Source organism: Populus trichocarpa, chromosome 2 (genome assembly GCF_000002775.5).
Source record: "Populus trichocarpa isolate Nisqually-1 chromosome 2, P.trichocarpa_v4.1, whole genome shotgun sequence".
Classification (NCBI taxonomy): domain Eukaryota; kingdom Viridiplantae; phylum Streptophyta; class Magnoliopsida; order Malpighiales; family Salicaceae; genus Populus; species Populus trichocarpa.
The window spans coordinates 24,974,624-24,999,132 of record NC_037286.2 but is presented as its reverse complement, the minus strand read 5'-3'; the positions used below and the strand labels follow the sequence as shown (position 1 = coordinate 24,999,132).

Here is a 24,509-nt window from a genome sequence, read left to right as displayed (position 1 = left end):
TCTTCTTCTTGTTTTTTTTTTTTTTTTTTTTACAATGATGGAAAGCTGTTTACACTAAAAAAAACCTTATTTTTGGTGTAGATCCAATCGTGAATGAAGGATTGAAGCCTGCGGGTTATGAGCCAGATTGAGTTCGATCTCTTGATCTAAATGTTGACATTATGGATATTGGGAACCCCATTTTTGGATTAGAAACTCTTATTTTCATGAATCCAATCTGGATGTGCTCCAGCTTTATTGGGTCTAAGTGACAAATCTTTATTTTAAAAGCTTTAGAGTCTATCATCTCAGGAAAATCATCATCATTATAAATCCTATTATCTCTTTGAAGTTGGAGAAACAATCAAAGTGTTTGGATTAGATCAAACCAGCTGGACAAGATTTTTAGATTTTATAGCAAAGAATCTACATTGCATTAGAGGTTTAATGCATAGATGTTTTATCATTTTTTGATTTTGTAATGTTTTGAATTAAAGGGATAGGAAAAGGCTAGAAAGCCCTTGAAGGCTTAAGATGTAGGAATAAAATAAATGAAGGGTATTGTAGTAATTGTATAAAGAGATGATATATATAAATAGAAAGAAGAAAAAAAAAAGAAGAAGAAGAGATCTGAATATTTGAGAGAGCAAACCGTGAGAGAAGGGAGAAATAAGAAGAAGAAGAGAAAAGAGGGGAAAATAAGGGAAAAAGGAAAGGAGTTGGAGGAAATAAGTAAAAAGGGGTAAGATTATGCTTTAATGTGTATAATATGTTTTCTTTAGCTTTAATTTCAGTTTTGATGAATGTTAGGGTTTTGAAAATTTGTGTTTTGGGTTAATTGATGAATTAAGTTGAATGTTATGGGTTAATTGTTGTGGGTATTTGATTATTTAGATGATTTTGAGAGATTGAATTGAAAGATGATGATTTTGAGTTATGATTTTGTTTGAATGGTGAAATTGTGTTAGGAATTTGGAGAGAACAGTAGGTTTCTGTTAAAAATTATGGGTTGGAGGTTGAAGATGACAAAATTTCGGTTTGGTCCCTCAATTTTGGAAAATTACAGTTTAGTCCCCAAACTTTGGAAAATTTGCAGATTGGTCCTTGGAGCATATTCCGAGATTCTGAACAGAATAACATATGAATTATGGACAGAATTACTGTATAGATAAGAGAATTTAACACTTTCAATTTAGTCCTTCAATTTGACCCTAAAAATTTGGTAAAATTCCAGAATGGTCCTTGGAGTATAATGAGATGATCTGGACAGAAATGAGGACTAATTATGGTCAGAATTTCAGTATATTCATGGATTTATGATAAATTTCAGTTTGGTCCTCCAATTAGACAAAAGTTGCAATTTGACCCTTAAAAATAGGATAAATTACAGATTAGTCCCTAGCTGTAATATTAGCTTTTGCAGATTGGTTTGATGAATAATTAAGGGTTATTTAGTGAATTATTACCAATTTTATTATTTGTTTTATTATGGATTAGATTTCGGAAAAACCGTTAGATTTTTGGGTTTTTGAGAAAATTGATTAGTGAGTTCAAAAACATATAGGATTACGGAATACACCCTTAGTTAAGTGTATTAAATAAGTTAAATATTCTTTCGAGTCGTTCTTGAATATGTCTCCTTTATATTCAGATAATCCTGATATTCTACCGGCAGGACGTCAGTAGGATTTCCTTCGATATCAGCTTTGAGTTTTGTTGCTTTCGAGTCAGGTGAGTGGATAATTTTCCATATGCATGAGAAATAGTATAAATATTTGATTTGTTAATATGAATTGAATCATGCTTCTTGATAATATATATGTTGATTATTATCCTTGTTATGATAAACATGATCAATTGTTGAATCCGAATTATTGATATGAACCAGTATATATATTCTGAATTGACTTCTGAATTGATAGCTCCTCATTTGATTGATGTCATGAGTTGAGCCTTGAGATATGAATATGTCCGTTTGATTATGATTATGAACCTATGGTATGTCAGTCAGAATACCCATGCTAACAGGGTAGTGTTAGTCTTTGTGCACATCGTATCTGAACCCTAGTTGGTCGAGGGAGTCACCAACCTGTGTGGACTGATCATCCCACAGTACGGAACCTCATGCTCATTGCATTTTGATTTTCTGACGAGTTTTACCATATGATATTCTTGTTATGGCCTATTTGAGAAACCTTTCTATAAGAACCTAGAGCCATACTTGTATATATATTTCTCATTGTTTTATTACCTCGTGTGTGTATATTGAACGTTATCTACTCACTGAGTTGTTGAACTCACCCTCTCATTATTATTCTTTTCAGGCTTATAGCTTGATAGCAGGTTACTTTTGTTGAACCTTCCGAACCTGCTTTTTGGTTGTAATTTGTACCTTCCTTTTATGTCAAGTTAGTGCTCTAGAACTATGAACTATATTAACTCTTGTATTAACACAATTCAATTATATTATGAAGTTGATTTTGTTGTTAATGCTGCGTTGAACTCTGATTGAGTTAGGATAAGTTTGTGTGTAAGTTTGGGTTCGCATAGGTATGGAACCTTGGAGGGGAACCTTGCCTATGTGCCGGTCATGGATCCGGGATTCGGGTCGTGACAAACTTGGTATCAGAGCTTTAGGTTAAAAAAAACAATAATATAATTAAGTTTCATAATAAGTGGAGCATTAGGATCCGTGTTGTCTTATTTGTTGTCTTTGAAATTCTGAATTCTCATCAAGCATGTCTTCTTCCTTGTGATAGATATGCTTTCCTATAATTCTGTGATAATTATCATGCTATTGTTCTAGCATGACTTGAGTGCTCTCACTTTTATTTTAGGAAATGCCGAGGAATAGACGAATAGCTGATACTATTAGAGTAGAGGATGATCAGGATGATGTCCCTATTGGGCGGTTGAGAACTGCAAGGCAGAGAAGGAGGCGCGGTGCACCCGTGCCTTAACATGTTGAGGAGGTACCTCCATCAGTGGAGGAAGAGCCTCAGGAGATAGAAGAGGAAGATATAGTTGATGAAACAGGTGTGGGGGTAGCTGACCCTGAACCTGTTACAGAGTTTCAGCAACTTAGTCAGGTTGTGCGGACCTGGATAGAGTTTTCTATGGAGAGAGATAGAAGGAGGGATAGAGATGTACCCTCGACATCCCATACTGTTCAGGGAGTTAATGTGCCGTTGAATGACTTCATGAAGTTGGCACCTCCTAGTTTTACTGGGATGGATAGTTCAGAGGATCCTCAGAGGTTCCTAGATGATATTTGGCGACGGTGTGAAGCTTTGGGATGTACAGACCACCGAGCTGTGAGTTTGGCATCGTTCAGGTTGGAAGGAGATGTGGCAATCTCTTGGTTTGAGTCTAGGAAAAGAGCAAGACCAGTAGAGGCTCAGTGGACATGAAAGGAGTTTAGCTCCATGTTCTTAGACAGGTTTCTCCCTCAGAGCGTCGGGGATGCTCGACTTTATGAGTTTGAGAGGCTATCTCAGGGGAGCATGACAGTGGATGAGTATGATCTGAAGTTTACTCAGCTGTCTAGGTATGCAGAACATCTTCTACCCACTGAGGAGTGGAGGGTAAAGAGGTTTATTAGAGGACTCAAATCCTCTATGTATATGGTGATGGTGTCACAGGTGTTTCCATCATACTCCTCAGCTGTTGATAGCGCCAGGTTGATAGAGGCGCGAGAATTAGAGGACATGACTGCAGGCCAGTCTAAGAGGCCTAGAGAAGAGGGTCAGTCTTTTAGGCAACAGGGATTAAGTGCAGGTCTGTCTAGGGGACGAAGTGGCCGTCAGGGCTCATGGGTTCAGAGGAGGTTTAGACAGAGACCGTCAGTTAGTGGCTCAGGCGGTCAAAGTGGCAGTAGTGGCACTCAGAGTTTAGTTCAGACTGCACCTCGTAGTTCATTTGTTTCACCTAGTGATAGTTCTTCATGTCAGCATTGTGGAGGAAGTCATACTAGTGCAGAGTGCTACAGAAGGACTGGGGCTTGTTTTAGTTGTGGCCAGATAGGTCATAAGATCAGAGAGTGCCCGAGGAGACAGTTGTCAGCTTCGGGGTTATCTGCTTCAGTCCAGCATCCTATTCAGGCACCATCGACGAGCCAGTCTGTGGCTCATGGGGGTAGAGGTTTTGGTGGCCGTGGTCAGAGAGGCCGGGGTGCAGGTGATAGAGGTCAGATACAGCAGGGTCAGAGGCATGCTAGAGTTTTTGCCTTGACTCAGCAGGATGCTCAGGCATCCAACACAGTTGTTTCAGGTATTCTTCCTGTTTGCTCTTTTGAAGCAAAAGTGTTGTTTGATACGGGTGCAACTCATTCATTTGTGTCCCCATATTTTGCCATGAGGTTAGATAAACAACCAACTTTGTTAAAATCCCCAATTTCAGTCTCCACTCCCTTAGATGAATTAATATTAGTGAAGTATGTGTATCTGGATTGTGAAATAGAGATTGGAGATAAGATTTTTATGGGAGACTTAAATGTCTTAGATATGGTTGATTTTGATGTGATTTTGGGAATGGATTGGTTGGCAAAGCATAGGGCTTCGGTAAATTGTTGGGGTAAGAAAATAATATTTGATCTAGATGAAGAAGTTGGGTTGGTATTTCAAGGAGATAAGATTGGGTCTCCATCAATTATGTTGTCGGCTATCTCGAGGAAAATGGCCAGAAAAGGGGTACAGTGCTACCTAGCATATATAGTGGATATAGAGAAAGAAGTTCCTCAATTAGACCAAGTCCCTATAGTTAGGGAGTTTATTGATGTCTTTCCCGATGACTTGCCTGGATTGCCTCCATATAGAGAGATTGAGTTTTGTATTGATTTGGTTCCGGGTACTGAACCGATATCAATGGCACCATATAGTATGGCGCCAGCAGAATTGAAGGAGCTAAAGGAGCAACTGCAGGATTTGTTGGATAAAAAGTTCATCCGACCAAGTGTGTCCCCTTGGGGAGCCCCAGTGTTGTTTGTGAAGAAGAAACATGGGTCATTGAGGTTGTGTATAGATTATAGGCAACTGAATCGGGTGACAGTTCGAAATAGATACCCACTCCCTCGCATAGATGATTTGTTTGACCAGTTGCAGGGAGCTCAATTCTTTTCTAAGATCGATCTTCGATCTGGGTATCATCAGTTGAGGATAAGAGAGGAGGACATTTTGAAGACAGCTTTTAGAACTCGGTATGGTCATTATGAGTTCTTAGTGATGTCTTTTGGGTTGACAAATGCGCCAACAGCTTTTATGGATTTGATGAATAGAGTGTTTGGCCGGTTTATTGATCGATTTGTAATAGTTTTTATTGATGATATTTTGGTGTATTCGAGGTCTAGGGAGGAGCATGAGCAGCACTTGAGAATGGTGCTTCAAACTCTGCGAGATCATCAGTTGTATGGCAAGTTCTCAAAGAGTGAGTTTTGGTTGGAGAGTGTAGCATTTTTTGGGCATGTAGTGTCAAGGAATGGGATTGAAGTTGATCCTCAAAAGATTGAAGCAGTTAAGCAGTGGCTTAGGCCTACTTCGGCGACAGAGATTAGAAGTTTCTTAGGTTTGGTCGGCTACTATCGGAGGTTTGTGGAGAACTTTTCTCGGATTTCTGCACCATTGACTAAGTTAACGCAGAAAAATGTTAAGTTTCAGTGGTCTGAAGCTTGTGAGAAAAGTTTCTTGGAGTTGAAAGAGAGATTGACTACAACGCCTGTTCTAGCAGTACCATCAGGTTCTGGTGGTTACACAGTGTATTGTGATGCTTCGAGAGTGGGGTTAGGATGTGTTCTAATGCAGCATGGCAAGGTTATTGCCTATGTTTCACGGCAGCTGAAGAAGCATGAACAGAACTATCTTACACATGATTTAGAGATGGCGGCTGTAATTTTTGCCTTGAAGATTTAGAGACACTACTTGTATGGTGAAACTTGTGACATCTTCATAGATCACAAGAGTTTGAAATACATCTTTCAGCAGAGGGATCTAAACCTGAGGCAGAGGAGATGGATGGAACTGCTGAAGGATTATGATTGTACCATACATTACCACCCGGGTAAGGCAAATGTAGTTGCCGATGCTTTGAGTAGAAAATCATTAGGGAGCTTAGCTCATATTCAGGAGGTACGAAGACCTCTGATTAGGGAGCTGCATGAGTTGGTGGATGAAGGAGTCAGATTTGATCTTAGTGAAGCTGGAGTAATGATTGCTCATTTTCAGGTTAAGTCAGATTTGTTTGATAAGATAAAAGCAGCTCAGAAGAAAGATGATTCACTACTCAGGATTAGAAATGAGGTTGAGCAGGGTAAGGCTGCAGGTTTTGTGATAGGTGATGATGATGTGCTGAGATATAGGGATAGGCTTTGTGTACCTGATGTAGATGATCTGAGGAGAGAATTGATGGTAGAGGCACATCAGACAGTTTACACAATGCATTCAGGTTCCACCAAGATGTATAAAGACCTTAAGGTGTGTTATTGGTGGAATATGATGAAGGCTGATGTAGCAGACTTTGTTTCTAGGTGTTTGACCTGTCAGAGGGTAAAGGGTGAACACCAGAAACCTCCTGGATTGTTGCAACCATTGTTGATTCCAGAATGGAAGTGGGAAAGGATCACAATGGACTTTGTGACAGGATTGCCTAGGAGTCAGGAGGGTTATGATTCAATATGGGTGATTGTTGACAGGTTGACAAAATCAGCCCATTTTCTACCAGTTAAGATTACTTATAGATATGCAAAGTTGGCGGAATTGTTTATTAGAAAGATTGTACGGTTGCATGGAGTGCCAATCTCGATAGTGTCTGATAGAGGTCCACAGTTTACATCGCGGTTTTGGGTGAAATTCCAAAAAGCTATGGGTACTAAAGTGCAGTTGAGTACAGCTTTTCACCCTCAGACAGATGGTCAGTCTGAGAGGACTATTCAGATCCTGGAGGATATGTTGAGGGCTTGTGTCATGGATTTTGGAGTTGGTTGGAGTAAGTTCCTACCATTAGTGGAATTTGCTTACAACAACAGTTATCAGGCTAGTATAGAGATGGCACCTTATGAGGCTTTGTATGGTCGGAAGTGTAGATCACCGGTTTGTTGGTTTGAGGTTGGTGAGAAGAGGCTAATGGGACCAGAGTTGATTCAGATTACCTCAGAGAAGATAGAGGTAATTAGAAATAAGCTTCAAACTGCTCAGAGCAGACAAAAGAGTTACGCAGATAAAAGAAGGCGTGACTTAGAGTTTTCAGTGGGTGATTGTGTGTTCTTAAAAGTATCACCGACAAAAGGAGTATTCAGGTTTGGGAAGAAAGGCAAGTTAAGTCCTCGATTCATTGGACCGTATGAGATTCTGGAGAGAGTTGGGGCTGTTGTTTATAGGTTAGCATTACCACCAAACTTGTCTGCTATTCATCCGGTAATTCATGTTTCCATGCTAAGGAAGTATATGTCAGATCCATCGCATGTGTTAGAGGTTCATCCCATTGAATTGAGAGATGATATGGTTTATGAGGTGCAACCGGAAGCTATAGTCGACCGACAAGTGAGGAAGCTTAGGTCGAAGGATATAGCTTCAGTAAAAGTGAAATGGAAAGGTCATTCACGTGAGGAAGCGACATGGGAGCTCGAGGATAAGATGCGTGAGGAGTATCCTCATCTTTTCGATAATATCGGTAAGTATTCAATCTTTTCTATTAAGTTTCGAGGACGAAACTTTTATAAGGTGGGGAGATTGTAATGTTTTGAATTAAAGGGATAGGAAAAGGCTAGAAAGCCCTTGAAGGCTTAAGATGTAGGAATAAAATAAATGAAGGGTATTGTAGTAATTGTATAAAGAGATGATATATATAAATAGAAAGAAGAAAAAAAAAGAAGAAGAAGAGATCTGAATATTTGAGAGAGCAAACCGTGAGAGAAGGGAGAAATAAGAAGAAGAAGAGAAAAGAGGGGAAAATAAGGGAAAAAGGAAAGGAGTTGGAGGAAATAAGTAAAAAGGGGTAAGATTATGCTTTAATGTGTATAATATGTTTTCTTTAGCTTTAATTTCAGTTTTGATGAATGTTAGGGTTTTGAAAATTTGTGTTTTGGGTTAATTGATGAATTAAGTTGAATGTTATGGGTTAATTGTTGTGGGTATTTGATTATTTAGATGATTTTGAGAGATTGAATTGAAAGATGATGATTTTGAGTTATGATTTTGTTTGAATGGTGAAATTGTGTTAGGAATTTGGAGAGAACAGTAGGTTTCTGTTAAAAATTATGGGTTGGAGGTTGAAGATGACAAAATTTCGGTTTGGTCCCTCAATTTTGGAAAATTACAGTTTAGTCCCCAAACTTTGGAAAATTTGCAGATTGGTCCTTGGAGCATATTCCGAGATTCTGAACAGAATAACATATGAATTATGGACAGAATTACTGTATAGATAAGAGAATTTAACACTTTCAATTTAGTCCTTCAATTTGACCCTAAAAATTTGGTAAAATTCCAGAATGGTCCTTGGAGTATAATGAGATGATCTGGACAGAAATGAGGACTAATTATGGTCAGAATTTCAGTATATTCATGGATTTATGATAAATTTCAGTTTGGTCCTCCAATTAGACAAAAGTTGCAATTTGACCCTTAAAAATAGGATAAATTACAGATTAGTCCCTAGCTGTAATATTAGCTTTTGCAGATTGGTTTGATGAATAATTAAGGGTTATTTAGTGAATTATTACCAATTTTATTATTTGTTTTATTATGGATTAGATTTCGGAAAAACCGTTAGATTTTTGGGTTTTTGAGAAAATTGATTAGTGAGTTCAAAAACATATAGGATTACGGAATACACCCTTAGTTAAGTGTATTAAATAAGTTAAATATTCTTTCGAGTCGTTCTTGAATATGTCTCCTTTATATTCAGATAATCCTGATATTCTACCGGCAGGACGTCAGTAGGATTTCCTTCGATATCAGCTTTGAGTTTTGTTGCTTTCGAGTCAGGTGAGTGGATAATTTTCCATATGCATGAGAAATAGTATAAATATTTGATTTGTTAATATGAATTGAATCATGCTTCTTGATAATATATATGTTGATTATTATCCTTGTTATGATAAACATGATCAATTGTTGAATCCGAATTATTGATATGAACCAGTATATATATTCTGAATTGACTTCTGAATTGATAGCTCCTCATTTGATTGATGTCATGAGTTGAGCCTTGAGATATGAATATGTCCGTTTGATTATGATTATGAACCTATGGTATGTCAGTCAGAATACCCATGCTAACAGGGTAGTGTTAGTCTTTGTGCACATCGTATCTGAACCCTAGTTGGTCGAGGGAGTCACCAACCTGTGTGGACTGATCATCCCACAGTACGGAACCTCATGCTCATTGCATTTTGATTTTCTGACGAGTTTTACCATATGATATTCTTGTTATGGCCTATTTGAGAAACCTTTCTATAAGAACCTAGAGCCATACTTGTATATATATTTCTCATTGTTTTATTACCTCGTGTGTGTATATTGAACGTTATCTACTCACTGAGTTGTTGAACTCACCCTCTCATTATTATTCTTTTCAGGCTTATAGCTTGATAGCAAGTTACTTTTGTTGAACCTTCCGAACCTGCTTTTTGGTTGTAATTTGTACCTTCCTTTTATGTCAAGTTAGTGCTCTAGAACTATGAACTATATTAACTCTTGTATTAACACAATTCAATTATATTATGAAGTTGATTTTGTTGTTAATGCTGCGTTGAACTCTGATTGAGTTAGGATAAGTTTGTGTGTAAGTTTGGGTTCGCATAGGTATGGAACCTTGGAGGGGAACCTTGCCTATGTGCCGGTCATGGATCCGGGATTCGGGTCGTGACAGATTTAAATAAAATTATTGCTATATTAAAAATTTAATATAACTTTAAAGAAACAAATAGCGTTACGGTTTAACCATGGTTTTGTAAATTTTTAATTTTTTTAAATTGTTTTGATATTTTTAATTGTGCTGATGTTAAAAATAAATTTTAAAAAATAAAAAATATATTATTTTAATATATTTTCAAAATAAAAATGCATTTTAAAAAATAACTTTTTCCGTTATACCAAACAACCACTAAAATGTCTGATCATATGCTTGATATTATCATGTGTGCAAATGATTGTGTTTGTTTGAATAAACTGTTTTCAATCAAATTATGATTAGCTTGAAAAAACATAAGAAATAATATTTTTTCAAGCTCAAAGTTAAACACATTCTGAAACATTGTATTACCGCGTTAACACATTCACATGAACTATAAAACCTTTTTCGCCTCTTGTAGTGGTCTGATCGCTAGAAATTTGCCGGGTTGCTTTTGCCTCAACATTTTTGTTCTTTGAAAATGCATGCTTCTTTGTGGATTGCAAATCTCTTGTAATGTTAGATAGTATTTAAAGGTTGACAAAGGTGAAGTTCAATTTGATTTTTTCTTGGGGGGGAAAACACCCACCAAAATCCTACAGATGCTTACTTCGTTGTCATGGAGATTAGAATTTGACAGTGCAATCTCATTGTCTTGATACAGGTACGGAAAAATAGCATTCAAGTGTCCATAAACAATGATTATGATGAAAAACAGAGCTAGATCATCACTCTATCGTCCAGGACCTCCATGTTCGTTTCAGCCATATCAATTCTCTCAAAAGCAGGCGCAGCAGGGTAGGCAAATGCCCCCATCCAATCTGCGCCATCTGCAATTCCACTTCGACGATACAGATGGAGAGCACGGGCTTCCTTCACGGGCCAATATCGAGTGTCGATATGATAACTTATGATCGCCAGTTTAGTTTGAGACATGAGACCGAAGCAAACAGGTCGAGAATCTAGCAAGAAGTGGGGTTTTGGTTGGCTAAATGAGATGGGGGCAAGTTGAAACTAGTCCAATAGCAAGGTGCCATCTGCTCCCCAAATTTAGCAAATATTGAAGAAACCCCTGAAATCGTGCACCCACGATTGCTACGCGCAAGGAACACCCCAGACAGGAAAAGGAAAAAGAAAAGGACGCAGTCTTTCATCTCCCTCTCGTTGATTGCCCGGCATTTCAATCAAGATTTAGATTTCATTTCCTACTCTCTCTCTATCCTGTTGGGTTGCTCTCTTGGATTCAATCAAAGTGAAAAGGGTTTTTTCCTGGAATTCTATGAGGAAGTTGTGTCCTAATTATGACAGGGAACATGCACTTGACACCGTCTTGGAGGTGCCTATACCTGAAGAGATGTTCACAAAAATGGGCAACAGTTCAGCTTCTCGTTGGCAAAACATGCGCGCATTGATGAGAGCTCAAGCTGCTGCTGATAAATCAACCCATCTCCAATCTAAATCAGATAATGAATTTATAGCATTGCTTAAGCTTGTTGGCTCTCCTCTTATCCCTTTTCAGGTGAACCCTGACCAGCCTCTCACTCGTCCTCTTAAAGATTGTAACATTGTATGTATGACTCTTTCATTTTCCTCTTCAAGTTTTTCCTCCTTTCTTTTCTTTTTTGGTTAAATCTGAACATGGAAATGGAAGGTACATAATTAAGGTACGGAATTCAATGCTGGACTTCATGTAATTTGAGAGATTATCTGAAAATCTTGGTGTGCTATAATGGTGAGCATGCTTCGTTGTTTTGAAAACATTCCCTGCAAAGGTTAAGGTACCACTCAGCATTTTCAAAATTGAGAATCATTGGCAGTTTCAGCATGCTATTAACTCACCTATACGCCTGCTATGGCCATAAGGATATTCACTTAATTACTTCACATTTCATTTCTGATATGGAAGAGAAAGGAAACAATGAAAAGGGAAACATTAACCCTCAACATTTCCAAAACTACAACTTTTCATTCTACTTTTTATTGATTAGCTAGGCTGATGAGAACGCAGCTCGATGCCTTCAACTGGACCTGGAAATGTTACTTGTGATTAACAATGCATAGATAGTTTACTAACAGTGACTTGTTTCGTGAACAGGAAGCCTCTACCGCGAAATACATAGTACAACAATATATAGCAGCAATTGGAGGATCGTTGGCACTGAATTCAGTGAAAAGCATGTATGCAGTGGGGCAGGTGAAGATGACTGCATCAGAAATGCACCAAGGTGATGGCAGTGTGCACCCAGGAGGAAAGTACGAGGTTGGAGGGTTTGTGCTATGGCAAAAAAACCCTGATTTATGGTACCTAGAACTAGTTGTTTCGGGTTACAAGGTCAGTGCAGGCAGTGATGGCAAGGTTGCTTGGAACCAATCCTCGTCTCAGGCTTCTCATGCTAATAGAGGTCCTCCAAGACCTTTGCGGCGGTTCTTCCAGGTATAACCTTCTCTGAATGTGAATCTTCTAGTGACAAAATAATCGCTGTATGTAATCTAAGACTATTGATTCCGTATCTTTTTGGAATGTCAAGATGATTGAAGATGGTTTTCTTTGTGATGCCAATAGGGATTGGATCCAAGGTGCCCTGCCAACTTGTTCTTAGAAGCAGTATGCGTTGCAGAGAAGGCAGTGAACAATGAAGACTGCTTTGTACTCAAGCTCGAGACCGATTCAAACACCCTTAAAGCTCAAAGTTCATCCAATACAGAAATCGTACACCATACAATATGGGGCTACTTCAGCCAAAGAACAGGACTGCTTGTCAAATTCGAGGACACGAAACTAGTGAAGATGAAACCGATTAAAGGAAATGATAATGTGTTTTGGGAGACAAGTATAGAGTCAGTGATCGGAGATTACAGATACATTGAAGGCATCAATATAGCACATAGTGGAAAGACCATCGCAACACTTTACAGATATGGAGCATCACATAATCATAAGAGGAAAATAGAGGAAACATGGATGATTGAAGAAGTTGATTTTAACATATGTGGGTTGTCGATGGATTGCTTTTTACCTCCTGCTGATCTTAAGAGAGAACAAGAAGGTGGAGAGCTGTGACCATACAATTTATTCGAGTTACGGGAACAAAAATGTGACTCAAAGGAAATTCCCTGTATATATAGGTGAGTTGGAAGCTGAGAAGTTTTCTTATAAAGGGTATGAATGTAGGAAGTGAGAAATATTTTTTCTTTAAATATACAGAACCATTCATTGAAAAAGAAGACGACCCAACAAATTTATCTCTGAAATATCTTTTTCATTCCATCAAATTAAAGAAACAGGTTAATTTTCTTGTAAAATACATCAAGAATAAATTGTTGAATCTACATGTTTACACGCATCAATTCTACATCTAACTTGAATGGAACCAACCCAACAAGTAATTCGTTCAGAATGTGATAAATATGAGATGGTATTTGGTAAATATAATGATTTAAGGATAAGTGGATGCCTTGTCTCAAAGAAAGAGTCAAGTGAAAGACCATTGGAAGCGTTTTGCTTGATTAGGATCTCAAGTTCTCTACTTCCATGCATAACAACAAAAACCTCTTACAAATAGGGTACTTGGTTGCAACTTGCAAGGGCTTTCATGTTGCAAAATTGCTCTAACAATTAGTTCAGCAGACAATCTACATCAAGAGGACTTCTTCTTCTTCATTAGTGGAGGAACTATCTATTTTGGGTAGTGGTACACTTCAATTGCCGACCAAACCCCCCCAATAGCCCTCTCCCAGGCCAGACCCCTTGTCGAGCAATTATAACAGAATCCGGCAAGGGCTTTACCTCCGGCATTATATGATGCCCAAACCTCCTGATCTTAAGCGTTGCCAAGAACATCAGCCCAGGGATCTTATCAATTGACTACAGAGTCAAAAGTAGAACAAACGATAGAAATATGTGGGCTTCAGTGATGTTTTTTTCAACCACCTGAACCATCCTCGCCAGCATCCCTGGCTACAAAAACTGGCGGGAGCAAGGGACCTGAACAAATTAACTATATCACGATTGAACCAAGAGAAAAAGTAACCGATTTCCAGCTTTGTATAACCCACCTTGACATAAATGCATACAAATGAAGCCACCACCAACTTCAGTCAAAACATTTCCCACCCGCGCCTCTGACGAGGGGTGTTGTAAATATATTACTCTAGGGCTGAAAATTAACTTGCCTCCTTCCTAACTGTACAACATGAATGGACCAAAAACAGGGAACCGACGAAAACAATGCACCAGTCAAGGTTGCCTTCATGGTTTATGATAAATCTTCGTTATTCTCTGACAAAAAAGACAGTAACTCTACCGCAGGAATTTTAGTCCACAAAATTGCTTGAGCAGATCAAATTGATACTGCTGCTGTTGATCTATGTAGAGAAACTTAATCCTAATGTAAAACATTTACTAACAGTGTAGTCAAAGCGTATTTACAACTACCATCCAAAACTCCTAGTCTTCTAGTGTCTGAATCTCGCCCATCATGATCCGGTTACTGACAACATTAAATCCTAAAACAGAAGGGTTGACCTTCTTCCCCTTTTTCCCTTTCTTCTTGCTTCCACCCTTCCCCGACCCATCTTCACGGTCATAATCTTCAACACCTGCATTGTCAAAAGTCACATCTTTGGCACTGATCCCACTGGTCTTCCAATCATTCTGCCTTTGAAAGGCTATTTCAAGAACATCTGCTCCTAACATCTCTTTGCAATTGAGGAATTTGTCGATGAACTCGTGATCAGGATCAAATGATGCAAGATTTTCTATCAGAAGCATCTCCGCCTCTGATCTGGATTGCTTCAAGCAGTATTCCAAGAAACTTGTATCTATCACAAGGGATTCCATTGCATCAGATAAAACTTAAAGACCAACAAAAGTGTTTTAAGTCAACATGTCAGATGCATGAACAGAGTTTTGTATTGAACCATGGGTTACAGCCAAAGGAAAGTAGAAAACTATTTAAATCTCTGCAATACATGAAATTTGACCTATCTGGCAGAGAAGCCATACTACTAAAGACCATGGTACTTGTTATATGTATGCTTGAAAGATCGTAATCTTTTGAGTGGGAAAAGTAAAGTTTGTAACAAGTATATTTATCGATCTGCAATAGATACTTGTTACCCAAATGCTTAAAATCAAGTTCGATGAAAAATCACAATTCTAGTAAATAAATGTCAAGCAAAAGAAGAAAGAACATAGAATGGTACCTTTAGTCCCAACAAGTCTAACACATTCATTTTCACACCAAGCCCTGAACTCCATGGCCTCTGAAAAAAAATAAACATAACGGGTCAACAACAATTCTTGACAGGTTAAGATGAACAGCCTATTGTCACTTTACCTGAATGCTTGTTCATCGTATCTCGTTTCCCTTTAAGAGACGACTGAGTAGTGGCTGTTGAAGATGAAAGTGAATGCTCTGCAGGTCTGCCGCCCACAGATTTCTGTCTCCCTAGTGATGCAACTGGTGCTCCTTTTACAGGAGTATTTTTGGTTCCCCAACTTCCCTGGCTTGAAATATGAGGGAATTCTGACCTGTTTAGAAGAAAGATATCAAAATTTACTTTCAATTTCTCCCATCAGGGGCATTGATTGAGGAGACAGCAAGGGGTAATGATGTAAAGAAAGCAACAAATAGACAGAGGCTTACCCAACAAACAACGACAAAAAAAATCTAACAGTCCTTTGAATTTTGGCAAAATATGCCAAGTTCAAAAGCAAAGTACCAACAATCACTAAACTTAGTACACCTGTTCATGTGAAATTTACAATGGAGCTCTCACATTTGAACTTTTTATGTGGACTCAAAATAAGTTGAAACCCAGCTTATTTCACTAAGTCACAAACATTTCACAACAAATTCATTTAACTTTTGAGCCTGAATCACTGTTCTGACTAAACCCTGCACCACTGAGCTTAACTTCCATGTCTTCACATGAATGGTTCCCACAAGAAAGAAATTATTTTGGCATCAAATGGTAGCTCCTGTTTCAAATGCTTAAAAAATATTTTCTATTAGGCAACTAGAACAGGTCAAATGCTATCATTTTGGAGAATCACTGGAATAATTAAGGGACTCGAAAACAGGGGAGGACAAAATGGGAAGTGGACAGAAACAACAAGGTATTCCGTCACTAGTTTAAGCTGGTTGAAGAGGGACCAATTAATCAGCTGCCTTGCAATATAGCCATTTTTTATAGGCGAGTAAACAGCAACAAAAAGAAATGCAGAATCCCAAACAGGAAAAATCTACTAATCAAACAGGTAAAAACATACTGCAAAATATAATAAACCAGATCAAATTTACATGGCATCTGCAGAAAACCAGTATGCTCACAAGAGCAGAGCTCTAAGAATAGAAAGAATAGAAAGAATGGTTCAACTAAAGAAGCAATGTTTGATAAACTAAAAGCTAGTTAGATAGGCAAAGAAAGGATCGTACTGCTTAGGCTCCTGCTTAGATTGATCAATCGGGCCCCAAAATAGTTCATCATCTCCTTTGTATTTTGACTGAGAAGAAGCACGGGAATTTATCTGGATAGGAGAAGCAGCCTTTGAAGGAGAAGATGCAGAATGCGACCATGAAGAGCCACTTCCATGTGCGGATTGAGCGGGCTGAGGTTTCTGAGGAATTGGTATTTGATTCTGAGGCTGGGCAGAAGAGACCTTTTTCTCCTGTTCCTTTTGGATGTCCCTTAAAGATGTGGGCTTTGGAAGCTTCTTGGAGTCAGCAGACCATGCTGGAGAAGGAGAATGGTTTGCTGGCTCTCCCTTCCAAAAAACAAAATCTCCCAAAGAAGGGCCAGATGGAATTGCAGGCAATACTTCCTTCTCCTGCTGCACAGAGCGAGAGCCTTTCCCTTTCTCAATGGGACTTGAACTAACAGCCATTTCAGTAGAAGGTATAGGCACTACCACCTTAGCTCCAGCCCCCTTTGCTTTAGCAGACCTTTTGCGATTCTTTTTAGTGTCTTTAGCCTCAATAAAGTTTCCATCATCTATAGATTCTAAACTGTTAGTTGCAACTGGTTGAGTAGTCAGGCCAGATAAAGATTCAGAAACTCCCATCTCTCTTTCATTAGATTTTGCCAAAACTTCTTCTGCCAATAGATCATGTAACTGACTTTTCTTGCTCTTAGAAGAGAGTGAAATTTCTGCTTTTCCCACATTTATGTCAGTATTATTCATTTCTCTTTGAATATCTCTAGAAATTTTTGGGTCTGAACTAGCCACAACCCCAGCCCAAGGAGTGGATGAACTTGCATGGTTGACAGAAGTGCTGGTCTCAGAAACTGCCAGGCCAACCTGAGCCTTCCTTTGCTCTTCCTGTTGAATTTCCAACAATGACTTCGGTTTGAAACCAGGAGCAGGTTTCCAAGCACGTTGACTTGATTGAATCTGTGCACTAAGAACCGGGACGGACCCAGCTAGTTTCGATTCACCCTCTCCAGAATTGATGGCAGACAATGAACTAGTAACCTGCTGGGATTCGACAACTTCTGCAGAAGTCCCAAACTTGTTGTCTCTTGCCTTTTGTGGAGATGTCCCAGAAAGATTTTCTCCAGTTCCATCATGTGATTCAAATCTTGTTAGACCAGCATTTGGCCCCTCATTTTCAGATTGCTTTGATTGCTGCAAAGACAAAGCCTTTATTGCTACCTTTGCCTGGTCAGAAGAGGAGTTTGACTTGGCAGATTTTTGCTTTCTGGATTTCTTCTCAGAAGCTTTTCTTGTCTCACGAATTTCAATGTTTTTCACTACTGTTGCCACTTCAGGCTCAGTATTCAATCGATCTCTATCAACCTGCTGCTCATCAAGTGAGCTATCTAGTTCAACTTTTAGAACACTGGCATGTTCGGGCTTTGAAATTGCATTCTCACCAGTTCCTGCTGACGCTACTGGATCAGAGATTTCATGAGAATCCTGATGAACAGAATCTGCAGTAGCCTCAGATACCAAAACCTTTGCACTTTCTTCAGTTCTCCAAGGGACTTCTGACGTATGATCCAGTGAAAGAGGAACACGGAAGTCAGAAGAGGGGACAGGTTCAGATGCAACAGAAGCCTCATGTGAAGATTTGTTCATCCGCCCTGGCAAGGGTGAGCTATCAACAAATGGTGATGCTGGTAAAGATTCTTTCGGATGAATATCACCTAGTTTTCCGGGACTTGTACCCCAACTTTTTTGAAGATTAACATTCCCAAACATTTGATGTGGAAGATGGAGAGAAGATGCTTCAGAATTGACATTATAAGTGACATCATGGGTAACTTGAGGTGGCAAATTCAATAAACTGGTAGTGTGTTCATCTTGAACATTTGAAACTGGCAACTGTAGACCAGTTGTAAGCAATTCTTTAGACAGCTGAAGCCGAGAAGGATCCACAGGAGCATTTCCTGTAGCTATTGAAGCAGTCTGTAATTTTCCATAAGATGGCTCACCAAAACGCTGATGAGAATGGTGCTCTGGCATAGCTTGGGAAAGTAACTGCTGTTGCCACAACAACTGTTGATGCTCCTCCTGTTTTTGCTGCTGCTTGAGTAACAAAAGCTTATCTAACACTGAAAGCTGCTGTGTTTGAATAGGAGCCTGGGAATGTGACTGCAGCAAGTACTGCTGTTGCAACAAGTTGAGTAATTGTGGATCCTGGGGTAAAGCTGAGGGCAACAATTTTTCAGGTGTCAAAATACCAGACGGGTTGTCTATACCTTGACCAAGCAGGTTTGTTAAAGGTGGGTTCTGCCGCTGCAGTCTCTGTTGTTGCCCAAAGAGAACTTGTGGTGGAAAATTCTGAGCATGGAGCAAGTCAATCTTATCCTGAAGTGGATCCAAGCTCTCCTGGGCAGGGAAATTTGACCAACCACTAACGCCATTATTTATGCCAGAGACAGGCCTGTCAGATAGGCCTTGAAGAATGGACATCAAATCAGCATTTTGAGAATGAGGAGGCTGATGCGGATTGTCAGACAAAGAGGATAGGAGTTTTGCATGTTGCATCAGGGAGTCTGGGTGAACTTCTGACTTTGAAACTATGGATGGAGCATCTCTTCCCTGCCAAAATGGATAAGGACCAGGTAATGATCTCTGTCGTTCAAGTGCCATTTTCTTTGCCATCAGGTGTAGATCGTTCCCACCATCAACTCCCAATGATGGCACACCACCAGAACTATTTCCAGTAAATCCTTGAGAACCTAAAGAGAAAACATAACCATCAAGTTCGCATAAAGATGCAACAAGATGACAACTACATTTAGAAACCAAGGGGAAATGCCCAAAGCATAGGGCTGCTCAATAAAACAGAGTTCATTTGTAAAAAATGAAAATAAGCTGGGGGTAACCGAACCTTGTGATGAAGGACCCAAGTTTCCAGACATCAGTGACTCTAAGAATCGGTTTTCAGCTTCTGTTGCTGAACCAGGTTTAGACCTTGGATCATTTCTTATAACATCAAACTCCTTTAAGCTAGGATGCATGTTTCCAAAGCTGCTAATGTTTGGCCTGCTAGATGTGTCAGTGAATTCATTCTGTTTTGTCCCAGCAAACCCAGGTGGTGGCCTTGCCTTGGCTCGCAAATGAGGCATGACATCACCAAGCAACAAAAAGGGTGAGTCCTGTGATGCATTTGCCGGCCGAACTTGCAAATCTATGCCAAAATATCCAGTCTCGAACCACCCAATGATATCACTGCCAGAAAAGGGACCTTGAATTTCACCCTGGGGATCCTTATAATACAGAACCAGGTTCTCAGGAGAGGGTTGTGAAAACTTCTTGACCTCTTGCTCCCTGTCCAGAGCAGCAGATGGCTGCCTTTTCATAATGGGATCCTCATTGGTCTGCCATTTTGCTTCGTCTCTAGAGAATGATGGATTGGCCGCATTGCTTTCCCATGGATTTTCAGAATCTTTTGGGGGTTGATTCCGGGCCATATCAGCAGCCCTTGACCTGACATCACTGGAAGCATCTCTCCAGTCATGCGAGACAGTATTGAACTGCTCTACCAATGATGGGGCTCGCCATGGAGTTCCAGAATGCGCAGAAGTATTTCCCTCCACAGTCAATTCCCTACTTCTAGGCACCTCATCATCCTTTTTGTAAGGACTGGTTTCTCTAAAAGCTGCATATGGAAAATAATAATTATTATAATGCACCAGGACTATGGGCACTTTAAATGGAGCACACTCTCATACAGTAACATACCAAAGTTTTACAGACTGGACTAAGAGTAAAAGGGGGCAGACAGTAAAAGCACAGATGAAAATTATCTGAACCAAAAACCAAATTATAACAAGCAACAAACACAAATTTTTAATTTGAGTTCAAGATAATTATTTTTCTAGTCTTGTTAAGTTTGAAGAAAAAGGGCCACCTTCATAGCTCATTGAATGATTTCAAAGGCAGCCAGCTCAGCTTAATAAACACATGCACAAACCACTTTTGTGTCAGTTACCTTCAACTTTGAACTTGTCATCAGAATACATCTTAGGTTCCTGCATCATTTCCAATTTTGAGCTCGACCCATGATATTGTGTCTGTCTTTCATGAGACAATCCATCAGAATATGTTCCATGACCGCCCGTCAAAATGTTGAGGCTTTCATCTTTACCATTATCAAAAGAGTGTGGCACATCTTCCTTACCACCTACAAAGACATGCCAATCCAAACAGAATTATTTCCTTACTCTAGAATATGTGCAAGTACAATGGAATAAAAACAGCTTCGAAAAATAAAGTACCAGGCTTGGCTCTCATTGGTTGTGTAGAATCAATTGAGTTCCGACCAAGAGATCCTTCTTTTGATATCTGAGGTGCACCACTGCTTACTATGTCCCCTTTGTCAATTCCTTTCAAAACTACCTACTCGGGCAATAAGAAATCAAATAAATATAAAGCAATGCTAGCATCCACCCAGATAATCAATATATAAAAATTTACCAATTCCTCAGGATTGGGTGCACAGAGTGCCAGTGGCTCCGAGGGCTCTTCCAGTGTAAGCAAAGGCACTTGCACAAACCCGTTCAGTAGTTGGCGTGATTTCATGTCAGTCATCCTGTATACATCTACCAATTTAGTCCTACTATAGCTTAACTGACCACTTTCTCCTTTGTCTGAAATACCTCCCGAATATTGAGAATTAGTAGAAGCGCTGTTCGTGGAGATTCCACCAGAGCTAAGCCTTCCACGACCAAGAGGATACGTTGGAGTGCTTTCCCCACGTCCTCGACCATACGAAAATGTTGGAACCTGCTTGTTCGGTGTTAAAGATTGGTGATGAGGTGGCTCTCCCCTCCCTCGACCTTGGGAGGAGTTAGATCTCCATGGACGATAATGATCAACCTCCCGTTCATCTTTTCCATGGCCAGAATGATGAGACAGCCCCTTTTCAAATGGTGTGTCACCGTCTCTGCCAGAGTCTGACCACTTCTCACGCGAACCTTCTGTATCTTTGTTGTCCGGCCCCCAGCGTGTGTTCCATTTGCTCTCACGCCGCTGATCATAATTAGTTTCCCTGTTACTTGAATCAGTCCAGCGCTCGGAAGGGGCACGGCGTGCTTCATAGTGTTTGGTGGATGAATTCTCTGTCCAGCGCTCCATCCGCCGGCTATCGCCAAGCTCTTTATCTCCATCTCTCCAGCGATCTTTACGCATGGTGGAATTGGTGTCCCTTTCTTCATCACGCCAACGATCACGACGACCAGTTTCCATATCAAGCAAGGAAGGCCGAAAAACATCCTTTTTCTTCTGGTCATGCATCTCCTCGGTGTTTCCTGATGACTTCATGCTATCTGAGCGATTGCCATAAGCTGGAAGCGGGCTGCTTTCCTGTATACCCCATCAACAGCACAAAAAGAAGAGGATTAAATTGCAGGCTAAAGTAATCACATCAAAGAGTTTACATGGATTGCATGGTGACAGCAAGAGGGTACATTCATCTAAGGAATATAATGTAAAAACCAAAAATTTGTCCATGAATAAGCAAGTTCTGATGGTAAAAGATCATTAATACAGTAAAAAGGTTGTGATATCAGACCCCTGTTCCTACTCCAGGTTTACTCTCGCCTGGTTTTGGCAGAAGCCACTGCGGTGACAGCGGAATAGGATTGTCAGAACCTTGAGCATCTGCATGTAATAAACAGAAGGAATCAACAAAAAAAACTTTCCACGCATTTTCAAAACAATAATTAAAATAATATGCTCAGCTATTCCATTGAATGACAGGAATTAATTGATGTGAACTCCGTTGATTTAGCCAAAGCAACATAGTTACTGAGAAACTGGCAACGGTGCCCCCGTTGCTTATTGGATCAAACAACATTCAACTTCCATTCAGCAGATGATTACAAATCTTATCCCATGAAACTTGTTACTTAATCCAAAGACACCTTCAAACTTAAAAAATCAGAGCATTCAATGGGAGACAATTGGAATAGAAATAGCAAAAAGAGAGCTTAACAACAACCAACTAGACAAAAAATTGAAAGATCCTTGTTTCTTCATTTGTATATTTAGAGCTTCTGTCACCAGATTATAATCGCTTTTGGCCCAAAGGTGAAAACTAAACTGTCACTCTCTTGAGTAAGAGTTCCTGCAGCTAGACCTATTTGTCATAAATTCTAATGGATGACCTAACACAAGTAGCTTCTGACACTTAGGCGAAATATCACAAAAACAGAAATTTAATAGCATGTATTAATCAACAGGTCCCAATGTATAAACATAACAAATGTAATCCAAATCATGCAAATTTAATAAAGTCCATTTCTGGTTCAAATTACATTTTACTGGCTTTTATCCGCAAGGAAAGTGAAAAAAATCAAGTCTTCTGATGCAAACCCTAACATGTAGAACAAAACAAACAATAGCATGGGGTTGAAAGCAAAAAACTAAAAGCAGCGGAAAACACCACAAACAAAATTATATTATCATTCAAAAATATTAAAAAATTCCAAAAATGATAATCACTCCAGTTTATCCTCTAGAAACCCAAATGGAAAAAAATAATTAAAAAATACTTAGCTAAAGACAGAAAATTAACAAATTCACTGCACTTTCACTCCTTCCCAACGTAATCCAAAATTTAACAGAAACCCAATAATATTATCGCATTTGCAAAAATAAACACAAAACCCTAAAAAAATAAAGAACAAACACCGACATTCAGTCAAAGAAAGCCACAAAATCCACAAATAAATACAGGTTCAAATGAAGAAAAGGAAAAGATAGGGTTCTGTTTTTCTCCCCGAAAAAAAGGCCAAATTAAACTGAAAGAAACTGAAAGAGGTTTAAGAGGAGCGAGAGAGAGAGAAATCGTTAACACCTTTGGAGATCTGGAAAGGAGGCGTGAGGGAGAGGCCGTGACGGGAATCGGAGACGGAATTATTAGCCATGGATGATCGGTGACCGAAACAGAAGCAGAGCGTCGAGAGAGAGATATTTGGGTGCTGCTTTTGATTTGTTTGAGCGAGGTGAGAAAATGGGGGCAAAGAAGGGAGAAGAGGGAATATAAAAAGGGTAGGTTAAAATGATATCCCTACCCGGCGTACGTTAGCATAAGGGTAGTTACATATTTGGTTGTCCGATTTTGTTTTGCTTAAACCTTTTTAATTATGCTCACGCGCTCTCTTTTCTTCTTGCTTAGAAAAAAGGAAAGAAGAATATTACTAACTAAGATGGAGAATATTTTAGTCTCTCTGGATTTAACAATAAGGAAAAAACCTAAAATTTGATTAAATTATGTGACTCATAATTCGAAATTAGTTTAATCATACAAGTGTAAAAGCAATTCATTAAAAAAACTAATAAAAAATTAAAGATGATTCATTTTTTTAATTTTTAATTTTATTTTTTGATATTATTTTTATAAATAAAATGAGAAAACATTTTGAAAAAATAAAGGGGATTAATGATTGGAGATAGGGTTTTTTTGTTAAATCTTAATTAACTATTTTTTTAAAAAAAACAAGTATTTATTCATTAGAATCCAAATTTGATTTTTGGTGGAAATTTGATATTTGACAAAATTTAGTACTTGTTTCGGATGGTAGTTTCTGTTTTTTAATGTTTTTTAAAAGTATTTTTTATTTAAATATGTATTAAAATAATTTTTTTATTTTTAGTAATAGTATGTTAAAACTATCCAAAATTATTATAAAAATATTAATTAAATATTTTTTAAAACCAAATATATTTTTAAAACTCGCTCAAACACAGTGTCATATGCAAAACCGTAATAAGCCAAAATGGAAAAGATTAATAAAATACACATCATCCAATAAAAGACTTTCTTTTGAGATAGATTTACTTGCGTGTTTTGCACGTGAGATATGGTGACGTGGTAGAGGGGTAATCGCGAGGTTTATCTTCATTTCCCTCGCTGAGGGTGCGTAATGAACCCCCGAGACGCGCAAGTTACGGCGACTCTACCAAAACGACATTATAGAATGCGTGTCGAAGATAGAGAGGAGCAGATAACCCTAGCAGACCAGTAGACATCATAGTGTGCGCTGCCAGGCTTAGGTTAGGTTTAACTTGTGTAACGTTTTTTTTCTGTTTCCCTGTCTCAAAAGAAACAAAAAAGTCGAAAACCTCAAAAAATGGGTTTCTTCTTGCTTCGCACCCTTTTTGTCTGCAACTATGTCTATCACCACCGACATCC

General features: G+C 38.9%; 2 protein-coding genes across 8 annotated transcripts; one reads left to right on the top strand and one right to left on the bottom strand.

Moving 5' to 3' along the window:
• Positions 1-604: 604 nt before the first annotated feature.
• Positions 605-13,110, top strand: LOC7474527 (uncharacterized). 7 transcript variants are annotated; one of them, XM_052450759.1, is made up of 7 exons: positions 605-721; positions 1,631-1,710; positions 2,304-4,248; positions 8,872-8,951; positions 10,523-11,425; positions 11,954-12,292; positions 12,422-13,110. In XM_052450759.1, exons 5-7 carry the CDS (start codon positions 11,138-11,140, stop codon positions 12,917-12,919), a joined length of 1,125 nt encoding a protein of 374 aa, XP_052306719.1. In that variant the 5' UTR covers positions 605-721; positions 1,631-1,710; positions 2,304-4,248; positions 8,872-8,951; positions 10,523-11,137; the 3' UTR covers positions 12,920-13,110. The 7 variants fall into 7 exon arrangements, with proteins under 7 accessions (XP_052306719.1, XP_052306718.1, XP_024451213.1 ...); XM_052450758.1 differs by having other exon boundaries at positions 2,304-7,638; XM_024595445.2 differs by having other exon boundaries at positions 2,304-7,962; positions 10,523-11,377.
• Positions 13,111-14,076: 966 nt separating this feature from the next.
• LOC7461515 (protein ESSENTIAL FOR POTEXVIRUS ACCUMULATION 1) lies at positions 14,077-23,339 on the bottom strand. The gene is made up of 10 exons (XM_006386863.3): positions 23,172-23,339; positions 21,885-21,973; positions 20,789-21,676; positions 20,590-20,710; positions 20,304-20,495; positions 19,200-19,970; positions 16,299-19,047; positions 15,198-15,391; positions 15,064-15,123; positions 14,077-14,679 (listed from the first exon to the last, which is right to left on the bottom strand). The coding sequence occupies exons 1-10, from the start codon at positions 23,239-23,241 to the stop codon at positions 14,306-14,308; spliced, it is 5,508 nt and encodes a 1,835-aa protein (XP_006386925.1). The 5' UTR covers positions 23,242-23,339; the 3' UTR covers positions 14,077-14,305.
• Positions 23,340-24,509: the final 1,170 nt, after the last annotated feature.

What these genes read in the sequence shown, in the direction of transcription:
- LOC7474527 (XM_052450760.1), top strand. Translation starts at nt 3,405, where the DNA reads ATGTTCTTAGACAGGTTTCTCCCTCAGAGCGTCGGGGATGCTCGACTT.
- LOC7461515 (XM_006386863.3), bottom strand. Translation starts at nt 23,241, where the DNA reads ATGGCTAATAATTCCGTCTCCGATTCCCGTCACGGCCTCTCCCTCACG. An exon ending in TCCTTTCCAGATCTCCAAAG is followed by an intron (nt 21,974 to 23,171) that starts GTGTTAACGATT and finishes TATTACATGCAG; the next exon opens with ATGCTCAAGGTTCTGACAAT. An exon ending in TGACAAGTTCAAAGTTGAAG is followed by an intron (nt 19,971 to 20,303) that starts GTAACTGACACA and finishes TTCCATATGCAG; the next exon opens with CTTTTAGAGAAACCAGTCCT.